General features: G+C 40.5%; 1 protein-coding gene across 1 annotated transcript in view; it reads left to right on the plus strand.

Annotated features, from left to right (window-relative positions):
* STK32A (serine/threonine kinase 32A) overlaps positions 1-26,175 on the plus strand; it is a 171,061-nt gene that overhangs the window by 51,978 nt on the left and 92,908 nt on the right. Inside the window, exons 3-4 of the mRNA XM_036752772.1 lie at positions 2,371-2,426; positions 4,597-4,748. Of these exons, the coding sequence (XP_036608667.1) occupies positions 2,371-2,426; positions 4,597-4,748 (208 nt within the window). The remainder of the gene's footprint in view (positions 1-2,370; positions 2,427-4,596; positions 4,749-26,175) is intronic.

Consider the following 26,175-nt stretch of genomic DNA (forward strand, 5'->3'; position numbering starts at 1 on the left):
TTCTTTAAAAAAGTCGTCCTATAAAAGATGGCACCTGTTTTAAGCTTTGTAGGCAGCTGAGAATTCTAAGAGGGAGCATACTCCTGTCATGGGGAACAACCCAGGCCAAAGAATAGAGGTAGGAGAAGGGATATTGAGTCAAGAGGACAAGTGGGCTGGTTTAGCTTGAATGTAGAGTACATGAAAGAGTAATACAAAACAAATCTGGAAAGGCAGGATGGAGGACAATTGTCGAGGGCTTTATGTGCCCAAGTAATTTGTATTTTATCCTAGCATCAATTGGGAGTCACTGAAAATTCTTAGGGAGTGATCTGGTCAGACCTGTACTTTACGAAGACCATTTTGGCAGCTGTGTGAAGAATGAAGGGAAGGGAGGGGAAGAAACTAAAATCTGAGAGTCCAATTAGTAGGATCTTTAAATAGTCCAAATGGAGGACAAGAGTAGAGAAAAGAAGATGGATGCAAATAGATGTTGTGGAGGCAGAAATGACAAGACTTGACAACTGAATGATTGCAAGGGTAAGGGAAAGGTAAAAGTTGAGAATAATGCCAAGATTTTGAAAATAAGTGGCTGGAAGAATTGTACTGCTCTTAACAGTTCTAGGGAAGTTTGAAAGAGTGCCTTTTAAGCACAAGAAAGAAGATAGTGAATTCCATTTTGGACACATTGAGTTTGAGCTGCCCATTAGTTCTTCTGGGCTGCCTTGCCTGCTGTTTCCTATACACAATATTCCATCTCCCACCTCCATGCCTTTGCTCTGGCTGCCTCCAAGCCTGAAATGCACTCTCTCCTCACTCCTGCCTCATAGAATCAATCCCTGACTTCCTTCAAGCCTCAACTCAAGCATCATCTTATACATGGAGCTTTTCCTGAAACCCAGTTGGTGGGAGGTGTATCTTTTTTATGAACTCAGAAATTATTTTGTATATTATAGATAGATAATATTTATTTTTCATTTGTATGTATTTATTGGTATGTATCAATGTTGTTTCCCTCAATTAATCCATGCTGTTTCCCTCAACAATATATAAGTTCCATGAGGGTAGAGACTTTCATTTTTGTCTTTGTATTCCAGTGCCTAGCACAATACTTGGTATGTAGTAGGAGCTTAATTAATGCTTATTGAATTGAATAGACTGTTCAGAAGGCCATGTGCGACTGGACCTCAAGAGGGAGGTCAGGACTAGATAGTATAGATTTAGGAGTTGCCTGAATAGAGACAACAGTTGAATGAAAAAGAGCTGAGAATGTCACCTCCTTCTGTGCAGATCACTGACCCTCTGTAACTCCTCATCCTATATGCTTCTTGTCCATGTCTTTCTGTAAATCCTCCACTGAAGATCTACTCAATAGACTAGGGGTCTTCCTCCAGGTCTTCAAATATTTTGTGGATTTCACAGCAGCACTGAGTTCATCTATCCTTACTTTTACTAAATAAGAGCATACCTTTTCTTCCAGTCACATGTACTATGCACATACCTTCAGATAAATAAAAATATTTACACACTGGGCATCCATTTTTGTGCTGTTTCCTTAAGGATGATAGACCCCTTACTTAGGAAGAGACAAATTCATTCAAGCTACAATAGTAAACAACTCTGTAAAGAGCAAGTACAGACACAGCAGAAGATTCTCGAGCTCCTGTTTATAAAAGAGAAGTCACCCATGCCTGTTGTTTCCCCCATTAGTAGGTGCTTAATAAATGTTGACTGACTGACTAAAATGTTGTTTGGCATTATCAGAAGCATTGATGAAACCTATTTTGCATCTGTCTTCTCAGCACACCTCACATGAAGAGAAAACAGAGTCCAAAAACCTTTGTTTAGTTTTATCTTTTTAAAAATTCGTATTTATTTTATTTTTTAGTTTATGAAATAAAACAAGCATTTCCACAACAGTAGAATTTTTAAAAAGATGATTGCACATGAAATTGCAAATCTATTATGTATAACTTGCTATTCCTTTTAAATATACAATAAAGTTATTGTGCAAATTTCTTTTTTCATTTTTTTTCTTCCCCCTCCAACATAGAAATATATATATATATATATATATATATACATATATGTGCAAAATCATTCTATACATGCTTTTATTTATCAGTTCTTTTTCTGGATACAGGTAGCATCTTCCTTCATAGTTAATTCGGGTATTTATAATAGTCAAAATTACTTAGTAGCTCAAATTTGTTCTTAAAACAACATTGCTATTATTGTATACAACGTTCTCTTGGTTCTGCTCATTTTGGTTTTCGTTATTTCATGCAAGTCTATTCATGTTTTCCTAAAAATCTCTATGTAATAACACAAAAAACTCAAGTGGTTAGTCAATAAACACTTACCGTGTTGTCATTTTTGTTTCCTTTACAGTCAACTTTGATCACTTTGAAATTTTGCGTGCCATTGGGAAAGGCAGTTTTGGAAAGGTAAGGATCAAGACCAAATTGACCCTTTACTAGCAAACCAAAGCAGCAAAGATATCCAGACTATTTATCTGATGAGATCATAAGGGAAAACATTCTAGAGACTAATGGCCCACTAGAGGGTCGCTGCACACCAGACTACCATGTCTGGATTGCCAGACTACCTCTTCACATCAGCCTTACAGAATGTCTAATTTCCTTCAAACAACATGCCTCAAGTAAAATATAGAAGACACCCATTCAGAGCAGTCCCAGTGCCCCCTCCCTCCCAATCTACTCTACCCTCTGGGTGCCCTTCCTCTCTTAGAAGAGACTCATCATAAAACTCTTACCCCAAGCCTATCTAAGCCATAACTATTCAAAAAAAAGTTCCTGCCACCATCAAGGGCTTCCCTTAGTTCCCATCGTCTAGGGCTACAAACCTCACTCACCTGCATAGCATTAAAGAGATACTCCTCAGAATCCCATGTAGCACTTCACTAAGACCAGACCAGCTGATTCCTTAAAGAGTCCAGATCCTGCAGAAAATCATCCCCTCTCCACCACTTCCTCCCTGCCTCTGATTTTGACAGAAAAGCTCCCTGTGCACCTCTTTCACTTTCAGGACTTTTATGGTTCAGGGGGAAATGCATTCAGACAAAATTCTTCGGTCCTTTAGCAGAAGTCTTGTGTGTGTGTGTGTGTGTGTGTGCGCGTGTTTAATCCTAAATCTAATTACAGTGATATGCACACACATTTTTTTTCTTATTTTGTATACATATTTCTACATACAATCCTTGCAAAAATGAAATACTATCCAGTAGGGAATATTAGAAATGAAGTCCTCAGTGAACATCTAGGTGAAGACAAAAAGTCAAGAGAAGTCTGGTTGCTGATTAGGGATTATGGAACTTAGCGGGTATTTTTTCCAGTCTTTCATTTGAGTTATTCTAGAATGCATTTTGTGCCATAACGTACCCTGGGCACTAATATTGAAAATGAAATAATTAATTCCTCTCTCTATCTCCTCCTCCTCTCTTCCAATTCCTTTACCACCTTTTCACATCTGCCATTTTTTTTAAAGGCATTCACTTTGAACTCTTTTGGAACGCATTAAAGACCTGATAACCTTATTATATATAGTGTAGGAAAATGACTCAAGGGGAAAATCTGCATTAAAGCAACCTCTCGAAGTGGGCCAGAGGCATTTACATGCATTGTCTGGCTTCACCAAATTTTTCTTCTCTGCTTAAAAGCCCTATCAGGCTTTCTGACTTTGTTCAATATCAATAAAAAGTCAACAAACTTTAATTAAGCATTTGCTGTGGGCTGAATGAACACTGTGTTGGGTCCTGGAAGAGGTACAAAGTTCAAGTAGGACATAGTTCCTGTCCTAGTAGAGATTAGAGTCTAGTAGGGAAGATGATTCAGAGATAACTATAATACACTGTAATAAGGTCAAGTAGGTTTAAAAGAGGCAACTAGAGCTTAGTGTGTAGAGAGCCAGTCTTAAAGCCAGGAAGGCTTGAGCTCAAGTCCCATGTCTGACACACATTGACTACATAACATTGGGCAAGTCACTTAACCTCTTAATGGTCTAGACAACTCTCCAACTATAAATTGCAGAGAAGGTGTTGACCTACATTGATAAAGGTCATTCCCTCCTCTGGGAGTTCCCTATATCAATGAAATCACAGGTCCAATCTTTATCACTATCCCTAAATGCATTAAAAAGAGACAAAACAGAGCATTTTTTCCAAGAAGGGAAAAGGTTATTACTATCCAGGAGATCAGGGAAAAATTCATGGAGAAGTGACATTTGGGTTGTGAAGAATACAGAAATTTACAATATAGGTCACACTGACTGTTAGACCTCATTTCATTAAGTAGGGATTTTGGGCAATCAAGTTTAGGTTTTAATGTCAGTATAAAGTTTCAAAGATTGCTTCAAAAAATCACCAAAATGTCTGGTTAAATAAATGGGAAGCAGTTTGAGAAAATATAAATGCTGAATTAACACTGTTCAGGAGATCTGAAAATTTTTTTCTTTAGATCTGTTTGGAAGTCTTAAAAAATGCAATTTTTCAGTCATAAGCTGGGCAAGGAAACCCTGCCAGCACTACATTTCTTTTCTCTACCTCCAACATGATATTGTTTCTCTTAATCAATTCCTCATTTGGATTTGCTCTGTCAGGTCTGCATTGTGCAGAAGAATGATACCAAGAAGATGTATGCCATGAAGTACATGAACAAACAGAAGTGTGTCGAGCGCAACGAAGTAAGAAATGTCTTCAAGGAGCTTCAGATCATGCAGTGTCTGGAACACCCCTTCCTGGTTAATTTGTGGTGAGCATTTTCCTCTTGAGTTTTTGGTGATTGTGTAGAGGGAGAAATGAACCCAGGGATGCAGAAATCCCAAACAAAATTCCCAAGGCAAGGCCACCTGGAATTAATTCGCGGACCCAAGCATTCTTTAAGTCAAGGAGGCAAAGATTTATTACGCTTTAAGTAAATAAAGCGGGCAAGAGTTCTTAGGGAACCTGCAACCATACAGGGCTACAGGAAAAGTTTAAGTACAAGATTTAGGGATGAAACCTGTCAATCAGGTGTGTTGGGGTGGGATTAGGGAGTGGTCAGGGCGTGATGGGGGGGGGGTTGGTCAGTTCTTAAAGGAACATGCACTTTTTGTATCTATTGCGCAGGTATCTTACTCAGAGTTCACTGGGAAATAGCCCAAAGGGGGGCTACCCGGGGGAGTGGTTTTGCCTGTGGAACGTCACTAAGTCACCAGGAGTTCAGGGCTAGCTGGAGATACTGGCTAGGTTCCATGAAGTGCCTTGTTAGTCAAGATTAATGTAAGGGAGTATACATTGGACTAGGTCTAGGATACATGTTAGACTCAGTGTATAGTCAGTTATCAGCATCCTCAATCAATCTATAATTGGGCATAGCTGCTTACTGAGGAAGAAGCAGAGATAATTTTGGGGCTCACTGCCCTTTAGCTAGAGAGGCTGCCTGGGAAAGCATATGTTTGAGAACTAGATGTATTCGGAAATTGGAATTCTGCCACAGGCACAGGCACCCAGGAAGAGGCTAAGGGGAAATGTGATGCTAGAATTAGGGTGCAAGCACAAGAACCCCATCAATTGGGGTTCTCTGGAGTCCATTTCCACCACCACCACCACCAGCATGTGCCCACACACATACACACACACACACACACACACACACACCCTTTGTTGCATATTAGGTCCTTGAAGACAAAGACTATTTCATATGTTTTGTTTTTGTATCTTCAGTACCTTTGCACTTTTGTTTTTGTCCAAACCTGTGATTTCGTCGATAGAGATGAGGACTCTTCAGTGAGGAACTGCTCTCTATTAATGTCTATTAGAAGCTGCATTGCAACCTATAGCCTTGGTCCAAGATTTATCATTTTTGTGTGTGGCCCCCACTGGCAGTCTGCGGAAGCCTAGAGACCCCTTTCAGAATGTTTTTGTTTTTTAATAGTATTGTATTTTTTCCCAATTGTATGTCAAGACAGTTTTTAGCATTCATTTTTACAAGATTTTGAGTTTCAGATTTTTCTCCCTCCTTTTTTCCTCTCCACTCTTCTGAAAATGGTAGGCAATTTGGTATAGGTTACATACGAGCAATATATAAAACATAGTACCGTATTAGTCACAGTTGTGAAAGAAAAAACATATCAAGAGGAAAAAATATGAATAAACTAAGTGAAAAAGTATGCCTTAATCTGCATTCGGTGTCCATCAGTTCTTTGACTGGATGTAGATAGCATTTTCTATCATGGGTCCTTTCTACTTGTCTTGGATCTTTATGTTGCTGAGAAGAGCTAAGTGATTTATAACTGATCATCACACAATGTTGCTGATACTGCGTACAATGTTTTCTTGGTTCTGCTCATTTCATCTTGCTTCAGTTCATTCGTATCTTTCCAGGTTTTTCTGAAATCTGCCTGTTCATCATTTCTTACTACACAATAGTATTCTGTTACATTTATATACCACAACTTGTTCAAGTCATTCCCCAACTGATGGGCATCCCCTCAGTTTCTAATATTTTGCCACCACAAAAGGGCTGCTACAAATATTTTTGAACATGGAGGTCCTTTTCCCTTTTTTATGATCTCTTTGCAATACAGACCTAGTAGTGGCATTGCTGGATCAAAGAGTATGCACAGTTTGGTTACCCTTTGGGCATAGTTCCAAATTGCTCCAGAATGGTTGGATCAGTTCACAACTCCACCAACAGTGCATTAATGTTCCCATTCATTGTCCCACATCTTCTCTAACAGTTATCATTTTCCGTTTTTGTCATATTAGCCTATCTGATAGGTATGAAGTGATACCTCAGAGTTGTTTTAATTTGCATTTCTGTAATCAAAAAGTGATTTAGAGCACTTCTTCATATGACTATAGATGGCTTTGATTTCTTCCTCTGAAAACTACCTGTTCATATCCTTTGACCATGGGGAACAGAACAAAGTTTTTAAATGCATAAAATAAAATACATAGGATTATAAAAGAAACCATTATTTATACCAAAATTATATTGAAATATAGTTATCAAAATGTTTTAAGTTCACAGAAACCAAGTTAAAAAGCATGATCTTGGAGAGTTACTTGGGGCCCTGAGAGGTCACATGACTTGCCCACATCATACAGTCAATATGTATTAAAGGTAGAATTCGAACCCAGTTTATCTTGGCTCTGAAGTCAGCTTTCTCACCCTATGGCTTGGTGCACCTGGGGCTTAGTATGTGTTTAATTGTTTGTTGAATTGTTGAAATCAATTGTCATCAGAATTTTGAATTTGAGATTGAAAATTTTAAATTTTCTTTGGAATCCTCTTCCAGAGGATTTTCTCACCCATTTCTATTTGGCATTATTCAGTCAGTCAGTCAACTAGCATTTATTAAGTGCTTACTATGTGCCAAGCATTGAGCTTTGTGCTGGGAATACAAATACAAGCAGAAAGAAAGACAGCCCCTGCCTTCAAGGAGTGTGCATTCTAATGGAAAAAGAAAACACATAAAAGAAAGCTGAAAAGTGGGGGTAGGAGGAAGAGATAAAGGCACCTGACATGGGAGCTGGTAGAGGATAACCTGAGTGCATCCTGGAGAGGAATAAGACATGGCTGCCCTGGGGCTTCCTTCTTAAATGGAAGTTCTGGAAGGAGACAACCAATCCAAGGGAGAAGCTGCAGGGGCAGGAGGGTAATTCCAATGTGTGAATTCCAGGTCTTTAATGAGGTTTCAGAATAAAGAGCTGGGACATGCTAATGGAAGACTATTCTTTAGTAAAAGGGGTATTGAGTTATCAACTATGAAAAGAATGATTCAGTGATAAGGTTTTCCTTGACCTTGCTCTCTTGTCATTTGGTCACATTTTAATTGAATGAATGAACACTTGCTTTGCAGATTCAGCCTAAGGTTGTGTCTTTCACAATAAGACAATTGCCTATAGATAGGAGCAAATGTGGTGCCACTTTTGGACTAGCCTTTTTCCGTTGACAACAAAATTTTTTCTGCCTGAGGACTTTGGTGTGCACTAGTGAGTTAAACAATCACTGGCCTCTCCAGTTTATAAAAAGCTGAAATTGGTCTTCAGAAAAATCTCACAACAGTCTTTCTCCTTGTCACCTTGGCAATGAAACTAACTTATCTATAAGACTTGGTGGCAGGGGACAGAGCCAAGATGGCAGCTGGAAAGCAGGGACTTGCCTAGGGCATTCCCCCAGGACCCTCTAAACACTGATAAAAAAATGGCTCTGAACAAATTCTAGAACTGCAGAACACACAGAATAGCAGAGGGAAGCAGGGCTCCAGCCCAGGACAGCCTGGATGGTCGCTGGGTAAGGTCTATTGCATGGAGCTGGGAGCGGAGCAGAGCAGAGCCCAGCATGGGCTACGCCCGGACCAACCAGACCGGGAGCCAGGCACCCTGAATCAGTGAGCTGTGGCAGTTACCAGACTTCTCAACCCACAAACACCAAAGACAACAGAGAAGGTTAGTGGGAAAAAACTGCAGGCAAAAAGGAGTTTGCAGTTCAGCCTCTGCCCTGGGGGCAGCAGAGGTAGCACAGCTACAGAACTACAGCTGCAGTTGCTTCCAGCCCCAGGCCTACCTGGTGGGAGGAAATAAGTGGTGGATCCTAGAGGGAGTGCAGTACCTGCTCAGATCTGAGTGGTGTTCTGGGTTGGCAGTTCTTGGGGGAGCAGTAGCGGTGGTGAGGCAGAGCTTGCTGTTTAGAAATAGCTCTGAAAACAACAGCGTAGCCCCTCAAGCTTGGGACAAAGTACTCTATACTCCACAAGCAGTCATACCCATGGGAACATGGCCAGGCAGCGAAAATGCACTCAGATTCAGACTCAGACTTTGGAATCCTTCTCTGGTGATAAAGAAGACCAAAACATACAGCCTAAAGAAGTCAACAAAGTCAAAGAGCCTACATCAAAAGCCTCCAAGAAAAACATGAACTGGTCTTAGGCCATGGAAGAGCTCAAAAAGGAGTTGGAAAAGCAAGTTAGAGAAGTAGAGGAAAAATTGGGAAGAGAAATGAGAAGGATTCAAGAAAACCATGAAAAACAAGTCAATGACTTGCTAAAGGAGACCCCAAAAATACTGAAGAAAATAACACCTTAAAAAATAGACTAAGTCAAATGGCAAAAGAGCTCCAAAAAGCCAATGAGGAGAAGAATGCCTTGAAAGGCAGGATTAGCCAAATGGAAAAGGAGGTCCAAAAGACCACTGAAGAAAATACTACCTCAAAAATGAGATTGGAGCAAGTGGAAGCTAGTGACTTTATGAGAAATCAAGGTATTATAAAATAGAACTAAAGGAATGAAAAAATGGAAGATAATGTGAAATATCTCATTAGAAAAACCACTGACCTAGAAAATAGATCCAGGAGAGATAAGTTAAAAATTATTGGACTACCTGAAAGCCATGATCAATAAAAGAGCCTAGATATCATCTTTCAAGAAATTATCAAGGAGAATTGCCCTGATATTCTAGAGCCAGAGGGTAAAATAGAAATGGAAAGAATCCACCAATCACCTCCTGAAAAATATCCCAAAAAGAAAACTCCTAGGAATATTGTTGCCAAATTCCAGAGCTCCCAGATCAAGGAGAAAATACTGCAAGCAGCCAGAAAGAAACAATTTGAGTATTGTGGAAACACAGTCGGGATAGCACAGGATCTAGCAGCTTCTACATTAAGGGATTGAAGGGCTTGGAATATGATATTCTGGAGGTCAATGGAGCTAGGATTAAAACCAAGAATCATCTACCCAGCAAAACTGAGTATCATGCTCCAAGGCAAAATATGGATTTTCAGTAAAATAGAGGACTTTCAAGCTTTGTCAGTGAAAAGACCAGAGCTGAATAGAAAATTTTACTTTCAAACACAAGAATCAAGAGAAGCATGAAAAGTTAAACAGGAAAGAGAAATCATAAGGGGCTTACTAAAGTTGAACTGTTGTGTTTACATTCCTACATGGAAAGATGATGTGTATAATTCATGAGACCTCAGTATTACAGTACTTGAGGGGAATATATATATATATATTATATATAATATATATATATTATATATAATATATATATATTATATATAATATATATTATATATATATATATATTTGTGTGTGTGTGTGTGTGTGTGTGTGTGTGTGTGTGTGTATGTAGACAGAGGGCACAGGGTGAGTTGAATATGAAGGGATGATATCTAAAAAAAAATCAAATTAAGGGATGAGAGAGGAATATATTGAGAGAGAGAGAAAGGGAGAGATAGAATGGGGTAAACTATCTTGCATAAAAGTGGCAAGAAAAAGCAGTTCTGTTGGAAGGGAAGAGGTGGCAGGTGAGGGGACATGAATGAATCTTGCTCTCATGAGATTTGACCTGAGGAGGGAATAGCATACACAGTCAATTGGGTATCTTACCCCACAGGAAAGAAGGAGGAAAGAAGGAGATAAAAAAAGGGGAGATGATAGAAGGCAGAGCAGATAGGGGGAGGAGGTAATCAAAAGCAAACACTTTTGAAAAGGGACAGGGTCAAGGGAGAAAATTGAACAAAGGGGGATAGGATAGGAAGGAGCAAAATATAGTTAGTCTTTCACAACATAAGTATTGTGGAAGGGTTTTACATAATGATACACATGTGGCCTATGTTGAATTGCTTGCCTTCTTAGGGAGGGTGGGTAGGGAGGGAAGAGGGGAGACAATTTGGAACTCAAAGTTGTAAAAGCAGATGTTAAAAAAAAGTTTTTGCATGTAACTAGGAAATAAGATATACAGCCAATGGGGCATAGAAATCTATCTTGCCCTACAAGAAAGTAAGGGAAAAGGGGATGGGGGGGGGAGTGGGGTGACAGAAGGGAGGGCTGACTGGGGGATGGGGCAATCAGAATATATGCCATCTTGGAGTGGGAGGGAAGGTAGAAATGGGGAGAAAATTTGCAATTCGAAATCTTGTGAAAATCAATGCTGAAAACTAAAATAGCAAATAAATAAATAAATAATGACTTGGTGGCAGAGTTTTAAGCAGCCCTATGGATTGCTTATTGGTACCCCTAAGTTGCATATGGATTACCTCTGAGTACTCATCAGAAGAAAAAAGTCAAGTATTGCTTTTCTTACATAAGGCCTTTTAAAAACTCATTGAAATTTCAAGTGAGAATCATATTACTTTGGCTAGAGGTCAGTGTAAGACTTAAAGAGTAAGGATTATGATGTGATCCATAAAATGTACAACATCAAGATCAAAAGAGAAAAACAGATGAATTATTAAATATTAAAGGCTAGTGTTAGAGAAGGGAGATGGGTAAAGCATTACCAGCAAGTAGAAACATACCTGTTTTATGTATATACATTCTATTTTTATTTATTGGGGTGCCTGGGATGAGGGGAAAGGGAGAGAAAATGTCAGGCCACTAATTTCATCAATGTAGTAAACTTCCAGTGTGCAAACTCCCTCCATTAATGCAGATGAGCAACTAGTCTATAACATAGCTTTATAGAAGTGCCTTTAAGAGAAGTTAAGGGGATTACCCACAGTCACACAACTAGTTTATGTCAGAGGTAGGACTTGAAACCAGCTCTTCTTGACTCCTAGGCCAGGTCTCCAACCTCTCCACCACACTGCCTTTTCTTTTCTTTATGTAAATTATATGTATTCATTATGTGAACTATGTAGTCCCTAAAACAAATTAAACGTGACTGAAGTTTAAATATGCAGTACCACTCAGTTTTCATAGTCAAGCACAGGCAAAAAAGGTCTTTATTCAGCAGATAATAATGGAAACATAATTAAGATTGTATTTTATGCTTAGGGATCAACCCTGGGGAATTAGCACATAAAACAGGTCATTTGTCTTTTTAGAATATAGTGTAGCTACTGTACAGTGAAATCTGTTTATTTAATCAACTCCCAAATTGGAGAGGGAAAGAGGAAAGGGGAGAGGAAAGAAGGGGGGTGGAGTATCTGTGTTTAATTTTCCATTTCCTATAAGGTTTTTCCCCCCTCATTCTAAATCTGAATTATCTAACAGCCTAACCTTTGCAGGAGCTACAGTGATTTTACTCTGTCCTTTCATTACCAATATCCAATGTGAAATCATTCCACTCTCCCCATGCAACCTTTAACAAGATTTTGTCACTATAGGAAACTTTAAGCCAACCTTCTTCACCTAGTCCAGGGGCTCTTAACATGGGGTCTTTGGACCCCAAAGAGGTACATGGCTAGATTGCAAGGAGTCCATGAACTTGGATATGGAAAAATTACATCCTTATTCTCACTAAAGTCTAAAAGAAATTTAGCATTTACTTCCATTATTTAAAATAAAAGTATTCTGAAAAGGGGCCGATAGTCTTCACCAGACTGTCAACAGGGTCCAGAACACAAAAAAAGTTAAGAACTCCTTTCATAAGCCCTCACATTTTTTAATTCCTCCTTTAAAAATTCGACCAACTCTTGCTTCAATTTACACAGTGATCTTCCAGTAGAGAAAAACTTCATTTAACCCCTGGAAGCTACTTTTCCTTTCATTATTATAGTTAGAACTAGAAGTTCCTTAGAGACCATCTAGTCCAAATCCTTCCTTTTACAAATAAGAAAATTGAGGCCAGAGAGTTGAAGTGACTTGCCCAAGTTTATACAAATGGTAGTTAGGTCTTGAACCCAGTGCCTACAACTTCACACCAAGTGCTCTCTCCTCTATACCATAATTTTCCATCTTCCTTCCATTTTATAGGGCTTGCCTTAAATTTTAGGTTGACTTCCACTTGAGTTTCATTGTAGTTTAAATTGTTTGCTAGCTTGCCTTTCTGAAAAAAATTTCTTTATTCTTAGCACACTAGGAAGGGGCCTCATAACAGGACATTTTTTATTTCTCTTTTATTATATTCCAGGTTGTATGAACATGACTGACACATGGACAAGGGAAAAACCTCATCAGGGGTTCCAGTGAAATCTCAATTAACCAGAATTTAGGGGATAAGGAAGGAAGCCTAGTTAATCAAAGTTTGGTTAGCTGGGAACTAAGTTTAAATTAAATTAAAAATTATTAATTAATTATTTATTTTTAGTTTTCAACATTCACGTTCATAAGATTAGGAGTTCTAAATTTTCTTCCCCTCCCCCTCCCTGACTCCCTCTGGTGTGCAGTCTGCTATAGGCTCTGCATACACATTCATATTAAACATATTTTCATTTTAGCCATGTTGTAAAGAAGAATTAGAACCAAGGGGAAGAACCATAAGAAAGAAGAAACAAAAAAAAAGGGAGCACATTATATACTTCAATCTGCATTCAGATTCCATAGTTCTTTCTCCGGATGTGGATAGCATTTTCCATCATGAGTCTTTTGGAGTGTCTTAGATCCTTGCATTGCTAAGAGATAAGTCTATCATAAAGTTTGTCATTGAACAATGTTACTGTTACTGTGTACAATGTTCTCCTGGCTCTAAGCAAAAGACTCTTATTGCACCTCATGGTAAAAGTTATTTCTAAACTCTGCTCTTTCACTTCCCTGCCTTAAAAGGGGAGGGACACAGGGAAGGTGGACCGGGTTAGAAAATCTTAACTTTCTGCCATGATTAAGAAGGATCTTATGAGTTTCAAGGTGATCATTCCAAAGTTGTTAAAATTTAAGATTGTGTTTAGGAAATAGAACTTGATGTATATTAAATTAACCCTCAGGATATCCTGTATAAACTTTTTTAAAAGTTCTATTTTACATTTAATCAGATCTTTCATAGAAGTCTAAAAAATATGCTTTGAAAAATGTTTGCTTTTGTACTGCGTTCTTGTATAGTCTCAATACAGATCAGGAGAACCAGTGAGTCTTATAATTCAAGACACCAAATATCTGAGGTAGAAGAAAATTCTAACGATTTTTTTTTTAAAGAAATAGTTTTGCAAGACTTTTTTTCTTCTTCAAGTGAACCACTGCCTAAACGTTTGCTCTTTTCCACAAGTTTCCTAAAGCTTTCAGCCCTGTGTCGATCAGATTAAATTTGTGCTGTTAGAACCCCAACAACAGTAGTTTCAGAATTAAAAAAAAAAAACAAAAACAAAAAAGGTGGCTTCAAAAATTATCTTCCCTAAGAATATGGGAGCCCACATCCTTCCCGCATCTTCCACATCCACATCACAGGCTGGATAGACAAGCTGAGCGTTAAAACAAGCGTTTGAAGAGATGGGAGGTTATCGGATTCTCTCTTGGTTTTGGGAATTAGCATCTTGGCTCCCACGAGGCTCCGTTTCCACCACCCGTACCCCAATCCACCCCTTCGCCGTGGAGGGGCGGGGGGCCCTCACTGGTGACTTCTGCCACCGAAGAGGCAGAGCACAAGAGTCCTACCAGCTTGACGCTCCCAAGCAGTAGGCCTGGCCTCTCAGCCGATGCTCATGAATATTCATATTAGCTCAGGGCCAATCAACGACAGGCACCCCCCAGAGCTGGCCAATCGCATTACCGCGAACAGATTAGACAAGGAAGTATGGGGCCTGCAGCCGGAGTCAGGGGCCGACTCCTGACGTTTCCGGAGGTCCTCGAAAGTGACGGAAGTGTTTTAGGATTTCTCTATCTGAGGGCGAGCCATTTCCGGTAGTGGCGGAAGTCGGGTGCCGTGGGGTTCTGGAGCGTTGGCCACGTCTAGGTGTGGCAGAGATGAATGTGGAGGTTTTGTCGCGCGGGGCTGCGGACGCTGCCGCTGCTGCTGCCACCACGGAACAGGGATAGTGGGCCCGGCTCAGACGCCTATCTCGGGGGTAGAAGCGCCGCGACCTTGAAGCCCTTCGAGCTGAGTGCCGGGCTTCCGTACCGCGGCGGGCGTGGCGTGGCGTGGCACTTCCCGGGCTTTGGGCCTGGGGCCGGCGTTAGAACAGACGAGGACCACGGTGTGTTTGCTGTTGTTGAAATGGGAGACTCCGGCACCCAGGGCGCCGCCTTGCCCCCGCCCCGCCCTCGCTGACTGTGAATTCCAGACTCCGGCTCCCAAGTCTGCCAAAGGGGCCCGGCTGATGACAAGTGACCACCCTGACCCTGGGGGCGGCTCCAGATGCTGAGGCGCCGGTGGAACTGCAGGGGCTTTCCGAGGGCATGCAACGACGTCGATGGAGGGGCCTGGAAGAGACCTTCCCTTGTTGTGGCCTCAACCCCCTGCGGCTCCTCCGCAAATGGCCCTGATGTTCATGGGTGTGATCGTGACCTCTTATTGGATCTGGAGGGGCCGCAGCAGCACCCCTCCGCCCCCCAGCTGTGGACTCTGCCCTTACTCATCCACTGGATCCGCAAGCCTTGGCCTCCGTTCTAGCTTCCCCTGTAAACTTATGGAGGCCAGCTACTCCCCAAGACTCAGAAACCTTCACCTCCTCCCTAGTACCTTCAACCCCTGACTTGGGCCTAGCATTCCCACAGCCCTTGCCCTTTGTTTTACCCGCCCAAGGAGAGGTGGGAGAAAGGGACTTGGGGAAGGCCTGAGAACCTGTTGGAGTCCTGAAGGGGGAGGAAGGAGAGGGGCTGGTGATGCTGGACCTTGTAGGATCTGTCCTCAGAGACTGAGCCCCCTGGGGTACACAGCATCCACACTGTGTCCTCAGCTTGCCACCCAGTGGTCCAGTTCTGCCATGGCCCTCTGGTCTTCATGGTGATGTCTGCTTCAGTAACAGGTTGGCTTTATATAATTGACAGTTTCTGAATCTCTGCTGTGACCTGGATGGGCTGGTATGATCTCTGGTCTAAATCCTGTGCTGTTTGGCTCAGGGGGGAGGACTGACAGGGAATGGACCCCTTCTGAGTAATCATGCACTGATTTTCTTGGTGCTCCACTTCCTTCAAACCAGTGATCTTCCTTCCCTGCCTTCCCTCACAAAACTCACCCAGATGACACGTGAAAAGGAACAGGTTGAGGTGGATGGCTGGGATTGTAGCTTCCCCCAAGAGGCCTCTTGCCTAGAGCTCAGCACTAACGCGGTGCCCCACCGCAACACCCTCCAGACCCTCTTCTTGGCCTGTGTCTCCTATGAGACTTGCTGCTTGTGACGGAGGGAAGGCCAACCACTGCCTCCAGCTGAGAGCCTGCCCTCTGGTAGGGGGTAGGAAAGGTGGAGGGGAAAGGAAGGGTTCCTACTTGGCCCCTAGACCCTTTTGACTTAAGGCCAGGTGGTGGGTCACCTGAAGAACTGTTGTTGGGGGTTGGCTAATTACTACAAAAGCCTCCAGCTTATTTTGTAGTGCTCATTTATATTGTTGCCAGTGACATTTTATTTAAAAAGTTAAGCTTCTGCACTTTGAATTCTGATCCTTTTACCTCCCCCATTCCCATTTTAACAACAACAAAAAATGACCCTATCCATTCACTTTTCCCTTTCCCAACACCTCTAAATGATACATTGGTAAGAGCCAAAATTGGCACAATGCTATGGGATAAAAACAAAAAGTTAACAACAATGTAGGTGGCCTTGGAGAGTCTTTGAGAAGTTGTAGTCTCTTTTTGGTCTAGCGCACATATAACTCTTCAAGTTTTGCTCTTCAGCAAAATGTAAAAAACCCCTGCCTATATCACTTTCTCCCTCACTTGGCATGGGCAGGCAAAACTTACCCAGCCCAGAAATGTTTAATGTACTTGGGATGACACAAGACACAAGCAAAACACCAGCTCTTTGTCTAAGGACATCTCACGCCACCTCTGTGGCCTTAAGACAAACACAGCCTCTTCACCCCTCACCTATTTCAAATCCGTTGACCCACAGCAACATAGAGGCTGGCCAAAGATAGAATTAGTTCTGGTTACCACTCTAGTCCACTTCCTGTTTCCAAGTCAGCCTCTTCTCGTAGAAGGCAATGACCAGCTGGGGCCACTTGATATTGGCCTCCTTGGCAGGAACAAGGTCAGCTTTATCACAGTTTTTCCATTTCACCAGAAATTTCATCCCTTTGCTGGTTTTTTTAGCATCAATAATCTCTTCTGCCTCCAAATCTTGGACCAAATCCTCTGGCTTTTTGGACTTCTCATTTTTGCTTTTTAGTTTGCTCTCCCCTTTCGTGTCTCTGTTACGCAAGCTAGCTTTGCCTATGCCTTCCTTGGGTTCAGCCATCTCATGGGCTGTTTTCTGGGATTGTAAGAACTCCTCAATGAGGTCAGGGCACGCTAGGTTCTCTCCTGGTTCCCAAGAAGTCTCTTTCTCCAAGTAGCCTTTCCACTTTACAAGATACTGCACTTGGCCCTTCATCAGTCGCTGGTCAAGGATTTTTTCTGGCCCATAGTCTTCTTCCATATCTTGCAGTTCTTCCACTTTCTTGTTCGTTTTCTTTTTTGCCATTGTCCGTAACAGGTTTCTGATATGAAAGCTGATATCTGTCAGTCATGCACTTATGAAGCACCTGCATATAGCAGTCCCCACATGCAGAACTGGACTGCCTCGCCGTCTGTTTCTTTTAAGCTCCCTTTCTTATAATCAATGATCTCACTCTTCCTACAAATTAAATACAAGAAAAAAAAATTAGTTGAGGTAACTAGTAATTTGGGTTCAAGTCAAGGTTCTGCCATATCTACTTCAGAGTTGACCTTAAAATAGAAAACAGACTCATCTAGTCCCAACCCTGATACTTTTCCTACCTTGCAATATTGCTCAAGATAATTAGATTTTTTTGAACCTTAGTTTCCTCACATGTAAGATAGAGATAACATTTGCCCTGCCTACATCACAAGGTTGTCCATAGGATCATAGGTTTAAAGCTAGAAGAGACCTCATCTAGTATAATTACCTTATTTTATAAATGGAAACAGAAGCCCAGGAAGACCATCTGACTTTGCCAGGGTAAAATAGTAAGCTTCAGAGGTAAGAATTTGAACCCAGGACTTCCGATTCTCCCATGGGAGAAACCATGAGAAAGAAGAAACAAAAAAGAAAGCAAATAATATGCTTCAATCTGCATTCAGATTCCACAGTTCTTTCTCTGGACGTGGACAGCATTTTCCATCATGAGTCCTTTGGAGTTGTCTTGGATCTTTGCTAGGACCTCCAACTCCAAGGTTCCCTGATACTGTCATATGCTGCCTCTCAAGCAATTGCAAACATCCAAACACGGACACATGACCAGTAAGTCCTTTACCATCAGTAAACAATATATTCTTAACCACCATCCCATTCTGAAGTTAATTTCATCACCTTACTGCACTTGCTAGGTCTCCCATAGTTACCTTAAGCAGATGGGCTCATCATACAGGTTCAAAATGCGTATCTCCTCAGGGAAATGAAATTGTTCTTTGTAAAGTTCAAGCAGTTAGAGGTTGGTCCCTGAACACCAGTGGTCTCTTAAGCAGATGTTGTTGTAAGTGAAGGAGTTGATTAAAGGGAAAAGTAACTTATGTTTTTAGCTACGTATCAGATACTGGGTTTTTTACCTAATCAAGCCAACAGAGCCCTGACTGGGATGTTCTCTACAAATACAAATGAAGGGTTAAAAAGTCAGGCCTGGCTAATGACTTTGATTGTAGTCTGAATAAAGGCCTCATTCCCACCTCTTTGGACCAGAGTCATGGGCTGCTAACTCAGCCTAAGCAGGCAGTTTATATGCATATGGAATGGTTGCTCCTCCCCAAGCCTGTTCCCCAGTTGGCTTCCTCTAATTATGATCAAGCTTGCAGCTGCAGAAACCACCCCTGGGCATTATCCACATCAGCTGTCTCCACCAATATCAAGGGTCCACCTGGGCTTTTGGTAATTGAAGTAACAAGCAACCCTGAATTGGAAGGAAAATCTCCACTTACGGAATGGGCATGAATTGTGATCACAGCCACTGCAGCAGGCTACTAATATAGGAGAGTAAGTCCACGGGAAAAGCCAGGCAAAGTGTGTGTTTAACAGAAGCAAGCTCTATAATTCAAGAATTCAGAAAACAGCAACACACACTTACTGTATACTTGGCCCTTTGCTTGGTGCTGAGGATACAAGCATAGTCATGATATAGGCCCTACTCCCAAGGGGCTTTTAGCCTAATTAGTGGGAAAAGGAGAAGAAATACACAAACTGCAAAAGAGAAATCTTGGTAATGTGTAGGAAACATTTAAGGAGGGTGAGGTCATTTTCACCTGTGCAATCAGGAAGGGCTTCACAGAAGACATAGTAAATTGAGAAATCATAGATTCTTAGGTTAAGAAGGGGCCTGCAATAGTATCTAGTGAGTCCTCCTGTCTAATAAAACAACCCTCTTCATGGCATCCCTAATAGGTGGGATTATCTTGGGATAATAGATTTACAGTTGGAAGACGTCTTAGAAATCACTGAGTTCTCCCTAATTTTGTAGATGAAGAAACAGAGAAGTTAAAGGAATTTGCTCACAGTCACACAGTAATGTCAGAGACAGGATTAGAACCCAGGTTTCACCTAACTACAAGGATAGTGCTCTTCACGCTACATGACACTTTCTTATCAAAAGAAATGATGTATTTTTTAAACCACAAATCATTTATCTTCCTCCATCATAAATTTTACACATTTTAGAACCAGCTAATAAGAGAATAGAGCTACCAGAATCTCTCCAAAATAGGACCCCATATATATGTATATAAACACACACATACATACACATATGTGTATGTGTATATATATTTTATATGTATGTTTTATATATGTACATATTACATATATTGTTCAGTTGTATCATGATCCCATTTGGGGTTTTCTTGGCAAAGATCCTACAGCAGATTGCCATTTCCTCCAGCTCACCATATAGATGAACTGAGGTAAACAGGGTTAAATGACTTGCCCAGGATCACACAGCTATTAAGTGTCTGAGGCTGCATTGGAACTTACAAAGAGCCTTCCTGACACATACACACACACACACCTCTACTAGTCCTCAGAATTTCTGATTTATTTTCTTATCCCTTTCTATCCCAGCCTATTCAGTACAAGGAAGCTCCGATGGATGGCTGGGTGGCAAGGCATCCCACATCACCATTGCCTTCAATAAGCCCAAGTCAGATGAAAGAAAAGCATAGGTTGCGGTTTTTGAGGGTGAACGAAGTTGCTACTCTAATGATCAAAAAGATTTCCTCCTGTGTCTAGGCACCATTTTGGGGGGATAGGGACCAGGTAGGACTTCCCAGAGAGCATGAACCCTTGCGTACTGAAGACAGTGCTGGGAATTTGGAGTAGAGTTTATCTCTGCCCTGGAACTCTTAGGCCAGAGATCAGAGAAGACAAACCACCTTTCTAAGAGAGGGTATAGGAGGGGCAGAAAGCCAGTTGGACTTTATGTCTTACCATGTGTCACTTTCTAGAGAAGGAGCCAGGCTGTGTAATTACTCAGCCCAGTCAAGGCCTGATTCACATCTCACCCTGGTCAAGACCCTTCTACCATCTGAATCACAAGTAGCTGTCTCCAGTCTCAGGAGTGACCCCAACTGACCCTGCTTAGAGTGTATGTCTGAAACAGGTTGATGTGGTTCAGGGCCCATTTTTTTAAATCACATAAATCCTGCTTACTTACACGAGGTGCTATTTGAGATAGCTTTGGGGTAAGAGTCCCTTTTACCATCAGAGTACATGCCTTGAAAAATATTATTTTGTAATGTTTGTGACAATATGTTGTTATCCTCTATTCCCTGTTTACTGGCTATAGCATTCCCAGAGGTAGCTGCCTCCTGAGATTATGCACAAAGTAATAATAGCCAGATTTTCCCTAGAGAGGCTTCAAGAGATACCACTCTAGAGTAGATACATTGCTGGCAATGAATAGAATAATTCTCTATGTTCTGCCCACTGAAACCCGAAGGCCAGAAGAATTGCAGAGATAGAGAAGTAAAATGAGTCTTCTAATGAACTGAATTTTAAAAATCTGTCATCTCTGGGACCAAGCAAGAGTTTAGATTTTTGCAGGCTCGAGGCCCATAGGTCACATCTTGTGGTCTGATTTAGTCACTCCAGCAAGTATTATCAAATTACCTCTTATGGGGTGGTGTTCAGGATAGAGAGCTGGCCTCCAAATTAAGAAGACTGGAATTAAAGTCCCATCTCTGACATGTACTGACTGTGTGTCACCGGGCAAGCCACTTAAACTTAGAGTCCAAGGCACCTTTTAAACCTATAAATTGCAAAGCAGATACTGATCTATATCAATAGAGACTATCCTCATGAGGAGGGTAAAATCACAGGTATGGCCCAAAAAATTGATCCTGAGAGCTAGCCTGGCATAGTAGAGACAGGTCTAGATTTAGAGTCCAAAAAGCCTGGGTTCAAGTCATGCCTCTGACAAATACTTATGACTGGATAGGCAAGTTAGGTTTATAAACCCTAAGAATTAGAAGATCATAAATAGCATTGGTAGAGGGTTTTTTTCACATTGACAATTTCCCCACACTAATAAAATCATCTCTGTCTCTCTGTCTCTTTCTTCACTCTTCCCTCTCCCTCCTTTCTCCCTTTTTTGTCTTTTCCCCTCTCTCTCCTCTCCCTCTCTCTTTCAGATGTATACAAACTAAACAATAGTTTATATGCTTAGTTTTATTTTGTGTAACTGCCATCTATAATTCATATAAATTGCATAAGTATATGAAAAGTATAATGAACTCTACCATGACAATTGTATAGTACTTACATGTAATTAAAGGGTATATGATTTTGTTAGTATGGGGACTCTTTCCACAAATGTAAGTCAGAAATCTTATACAACTTAATGGATGGTGTACAGGACTTATTGTGATTAAAAAATTCATCATCACCCTGTGACCTACCTGGTGAAGAACACCTGTAAATCTGGCTAGGCTGCACCCTGTCCCAGCACTGACATACTGTCTGTCACCAGGTTCATAATTATAAGGTACATTGCCTCCCAAATCATCATTCCTTTCTCTAAGAGTATTATTTGGATTTCAGATTGAGGATATCTGCCCATTTTAGCCACATGGATTTTTTAAAAGTTTGGCTGCCTATACAAATCAGACAACAGAAGTGCTTTTGATGATTGGTGAATACACATTAAGGGTAGATGACATGGAAGAAGAAATGATGCTTCTCATGAGGAACAGAAGACATCTTAGTTATCCAAGCCCTAATTAGAGACTCTGGTGTTGGATAAGTTCAGTTGAAATAAGGTGGAGCGGTCTGCAGGTAGAGTTCAATCATGACCATTGAGATCTGAGTAGAAGGAAGGCTGGAGGCCTGGGGGTGGGGGGAGAGAGAACAGTGAAGTGGGAGAAGGACAGGACCCTTGTGGCAGAAGCCTGGTCCTGGGAGAGAGGAGGAAAACTTGTAGTGTCTCCTGGTTCAGGGTTGGTGAGCTAGAGGCCCAGAGATGGGAAGAAGAGATTCTAAGCTTCTGACTTTAGTTGACTAGGAGAATGATGGTGCTACCAACACAAACTGGAAAGTTAGGTAGAGGGATAGGTTTAGTAGGGAAGGTGATCAGCTCAGTATTGAACAGTTTGAGTTTGAGCTGCCAGTGAGACACATAGGTGTAGATGTATATCTTAACATAAATGAAGACATAGAATCTATGTAGCTTATTTGTAGCTTATTACAGCAAGATGGGCTGTACTGTGCAACTGAGAAATCTAAGCCCAGCTAGGAAATAGAAAAACAAAGAGGCCCAATTTTCATCACACTACATTCTATCCATTGCATAAGCCCTTCCACAATGCTGAAGTTGTCATGAATGACCTTGGCCAGGAGGACCAAACAGTTGGTAGCACAGGAGACATTAGTGAGAAAGGAAATAAAAAGAGAAGTCAGAAACTCTTTTTCTTCTGGGTGCTTTTTCAGATTTCATTGCTTCTTAAAATCCTCCTTGAGCTCATCCAGGAATGCTTTTTGGGCTTGAGACCAGTTCGTATTCCCTTTTAAGGTTTCAAATGCAGGTATAGTATCAATGCTGTCCTCTTCTGAATTCTTAATTTGATCTTCTCTGCCCCATAATATGATTCAGTGGTCTTTTTTACTTGTCCAGCTTGCTTCTTCATACTGGTTGCTTTTTTCCTGGCTTTTTAAGTGGATCTCTGCTTCTGGGGCACATAGGGTTCTGTTCCAAGCTTCTTGTGCTGGGAACTGGGGGTCTGGTTATTGGCTTTGTGTGCTGTGGCCTCTGGTTTTGTCAGCTGGAGGCTATATGATGCTGCCGCTCACCTGGTGCTGAGCTGGAGCTGGTTGTGTGTACCAAGGATCCAGGTCCAGTGAAGTCTTTCTGAGTTTCCCCAGGGTCACAGCATGAGGTGTGGGGGAGGGGTGGTCTGGCTGCTGGAAGTCTCTTCTTCCCCTAGGGCTGTGCTATATAGCACGACTGGTATCAGCCGTCGGTCTGCGCTGGTATCTGCCAGTTCCCCTGGCTGATCGAAGGCACGTCTGGGGTCCTGGTGTTCGCGCTTGCTGGCTCCACCCCCTGGGGCTCAGAAACTCCCCCTGGTCTGCTGAGGTGGGGCCTGCTGGGACGTCTCCCTTCCTGCGCTAGTCTCCTTCTGCCACCACAAGAGGGGCTGTCTCCCCAGCCTCCCGAGCTATAAGAGTTCTGACACCCCACTTCTGGCTCCTCTATTCTAGGGTTTTTTCCCAGGGCAGTATTCTCTGGGTGAGGAAGGGAGGGATGAGAGCCATTTTACTTAGTCATCATGGCTCTCAGAAGTTCAAGGTTGATTTCATTGCTTTTTAAATTTTTATATGTGGTCAGCAGATACCAAACATTGTTCTTCCTTTGCCCCACATCATTTCCTATATGTCCTCATAGTTACTAGTGTCCTTCATATTTGTTATTTCTTACTAGAAAATCCTATTCCACTATATTCATGTACCACAATTTATTGTTATTCCTTGATTTTTGGACACAAGGGAAATTTCCAAGTTTTTTGCTATTGTGAGCAAAATCACAAAGAATACTTTTATACAGATAGCATTTCCCCCTTTGTCAAAATCATTCTTAGGATATAGCCCTAGTAGGGGAATCATGAGACCAAAAGATAAGAACAGCTTTGTAGCTCTTACTGAATAGTCCTAAATTGTTTTGGGAAAAGAGATTGTATCAATTCACAGCTCCATCAGCAATAGAATAGCCTGCTTATTTCTCCACAAACCTGTCAGCATGGGGTTTTATCCTTCTAACTATCTTTCCTAATTTAATTCCTAGTAAGTAATATTTCAGAGTTGTAGTAATACTTATTTTGACCATTATAGACTTTAAATAGTTTTTAGATGAGTATTAAGAACTTCTAGATCATATCAACTTATCTCTTTAAAAAACAATATTACTGTCCTAGAGAACACAGCATAGATTCTGAATGTCACTTTTATCAGAAATATTTGTGGAAAAGATTTTTCCCCAGGCTGCTTTTCCCCCTTTTTTATTCCAAATGGCTAATTGCTCTTTGCTATACAAAACTCTTTATTTTCATATAACCAAATCCAACTATTTTCTCATATATTTCCCTCTATTTTTTGGACAGATAAGTATTTTTCCTTAGCCCACAATTGTGATGGGTTCCATTTTTCCTACATGTTATTGCATTTCTTATATTTAGGTCATTTATTGTCTTTGAATTTATTGCAGTATGAACTAATCATTTCTCGTACTATATGATTTGAGATACATATATACATATATTATATATGATATTCTATTTCTTAACAAACTTATATACAATTTTCCAAACTGTTTTTAACTGTCTAATGAATGGTTCCCTTCCCCAGCATTTAGTGATCTTGGAGATATCAAATACCAGTCTATTTTGTACCTTTGGTTCTCATGGATCATTGGTGTCAAACTTAGATAGAAACAGGGCTGCTAAGGATCCTATGGAATATATTGAATTAGAAAACCACACATTATCATTATGTTTTTTGTATTTTTATTAATTTTGTTAAATATTTCCAAACTCTATTTTAATCTGGTTCAGGGCATTCAGAGAATATTGTCCTGCAGTCAGTTTGATACCTGTCCTTTATTACCTTTGGTATCTCACTGTTCTAATGTCCTTTATTTATCTAGTACAACTTATTATTTTCTTTATATTTATACCATATATGCTTATGCTAACCTTCCCCATTCAAATGTATGCTCCATGTGAGAAGGGATTGCTTCATTCTTTGTATCTGTATCTACAACACCTAAAACAATGCCATGCACGTAGCAGGCATTTCTGTGATTGAGATCTGGCAATACCAGTAATCTTCCCTCCTGCCCTTTTTTTATTTTACTAATTTCACTTGATTTTGTTACTATGTATACATTTTGAAAATCATTGTCTAATTATATGTAGTATTCTGTTGGTACTATGATTGACATCCCATTAAATCTGTAAATTAATTTAAGTAGTATTGCCATCTTTATAATATTGACCTAACCTATATGTGTGTATAGTATCACTCTAATTATTTAATTCTCCATTTATTTCTGTTAAATTATCATATTCAATCAAAATAATTTTCCTTAATTGGAATTTCATAGTTCTTTTTCTGTTTCTTCTGGGGTTTTTTTGAGAACTATATAGAAATAATGATGATTTTTATGGGTTTTACAGAATCAGAGTTTGAGAGTTGGAAGGGACTTCAGAAGCCAGCTAATCCAAGCCACACACAAAACAAGCCCACACTATGACAAATCTGACAAATGATTGTCCAGTCTCTGATTGAAGACTTAAAAATAGAATCGATTTCTTCTGTCAGAGAGATAGTATGACATTGTGAATAGGATATTGGACCTGGAATGAGGAAGATCTAGATTCAAGTCCTGCAGCAGATACCTGTGTAACTCTGAACATGTCACATGACCTACCTGTGCCTCAGTTTCTTTATCTATAAAATGGGGGGTTGACTTGATGACCTTTGACTTCCCTTCTAGCTTTACTGTCCTGTAAAACAGTAATCAGTAATGCTTATACCATTTATTGCCTTATTAGTTTTTGTTGAATATACCTTCATTTCTCCATATGCAGATGTTATAACCTCTTCTGTGACTATGCTATTCCTTATATTTGTTTTTCTTATCTTGTTGCACTAGTTAGCATTTCTTTAAAAAAAATCAAATAGTATTGTAGAGTGTATGGTATTACCCTGTTTTGTAGTGGGGAAAAATGTTTTTCCACTACATACACTGGTTTCACATAAATACTTTTTATCATGTTTAGGAAAAATCCTTCTATTCCTCTAGTTTTTAAAAATACAAACTCTTTCCTATTAAAAATACAGGAAGTATGGATGTTATATTTTACCAAAGCTCTTTTCTGTATCTATTGATATAATCATATGGTTTTATGTT

The sequence above is a fragment of the Trichosurus vulpecula genome, chromosome 3 (assembly GCF_011100635.1).
Source record: "Trichosurus vulpecula isolate mTriVul1 chromosome 3, mTriVul1.pri, whole genome shotgun sequence".
Classification (NCBI taxonomy): Eukaryota; Metazoa; Chordata; class Mammalia; order Diprotodontia; family Phalangeridae; genus Trichosurus; species Trichosurus vulpecula.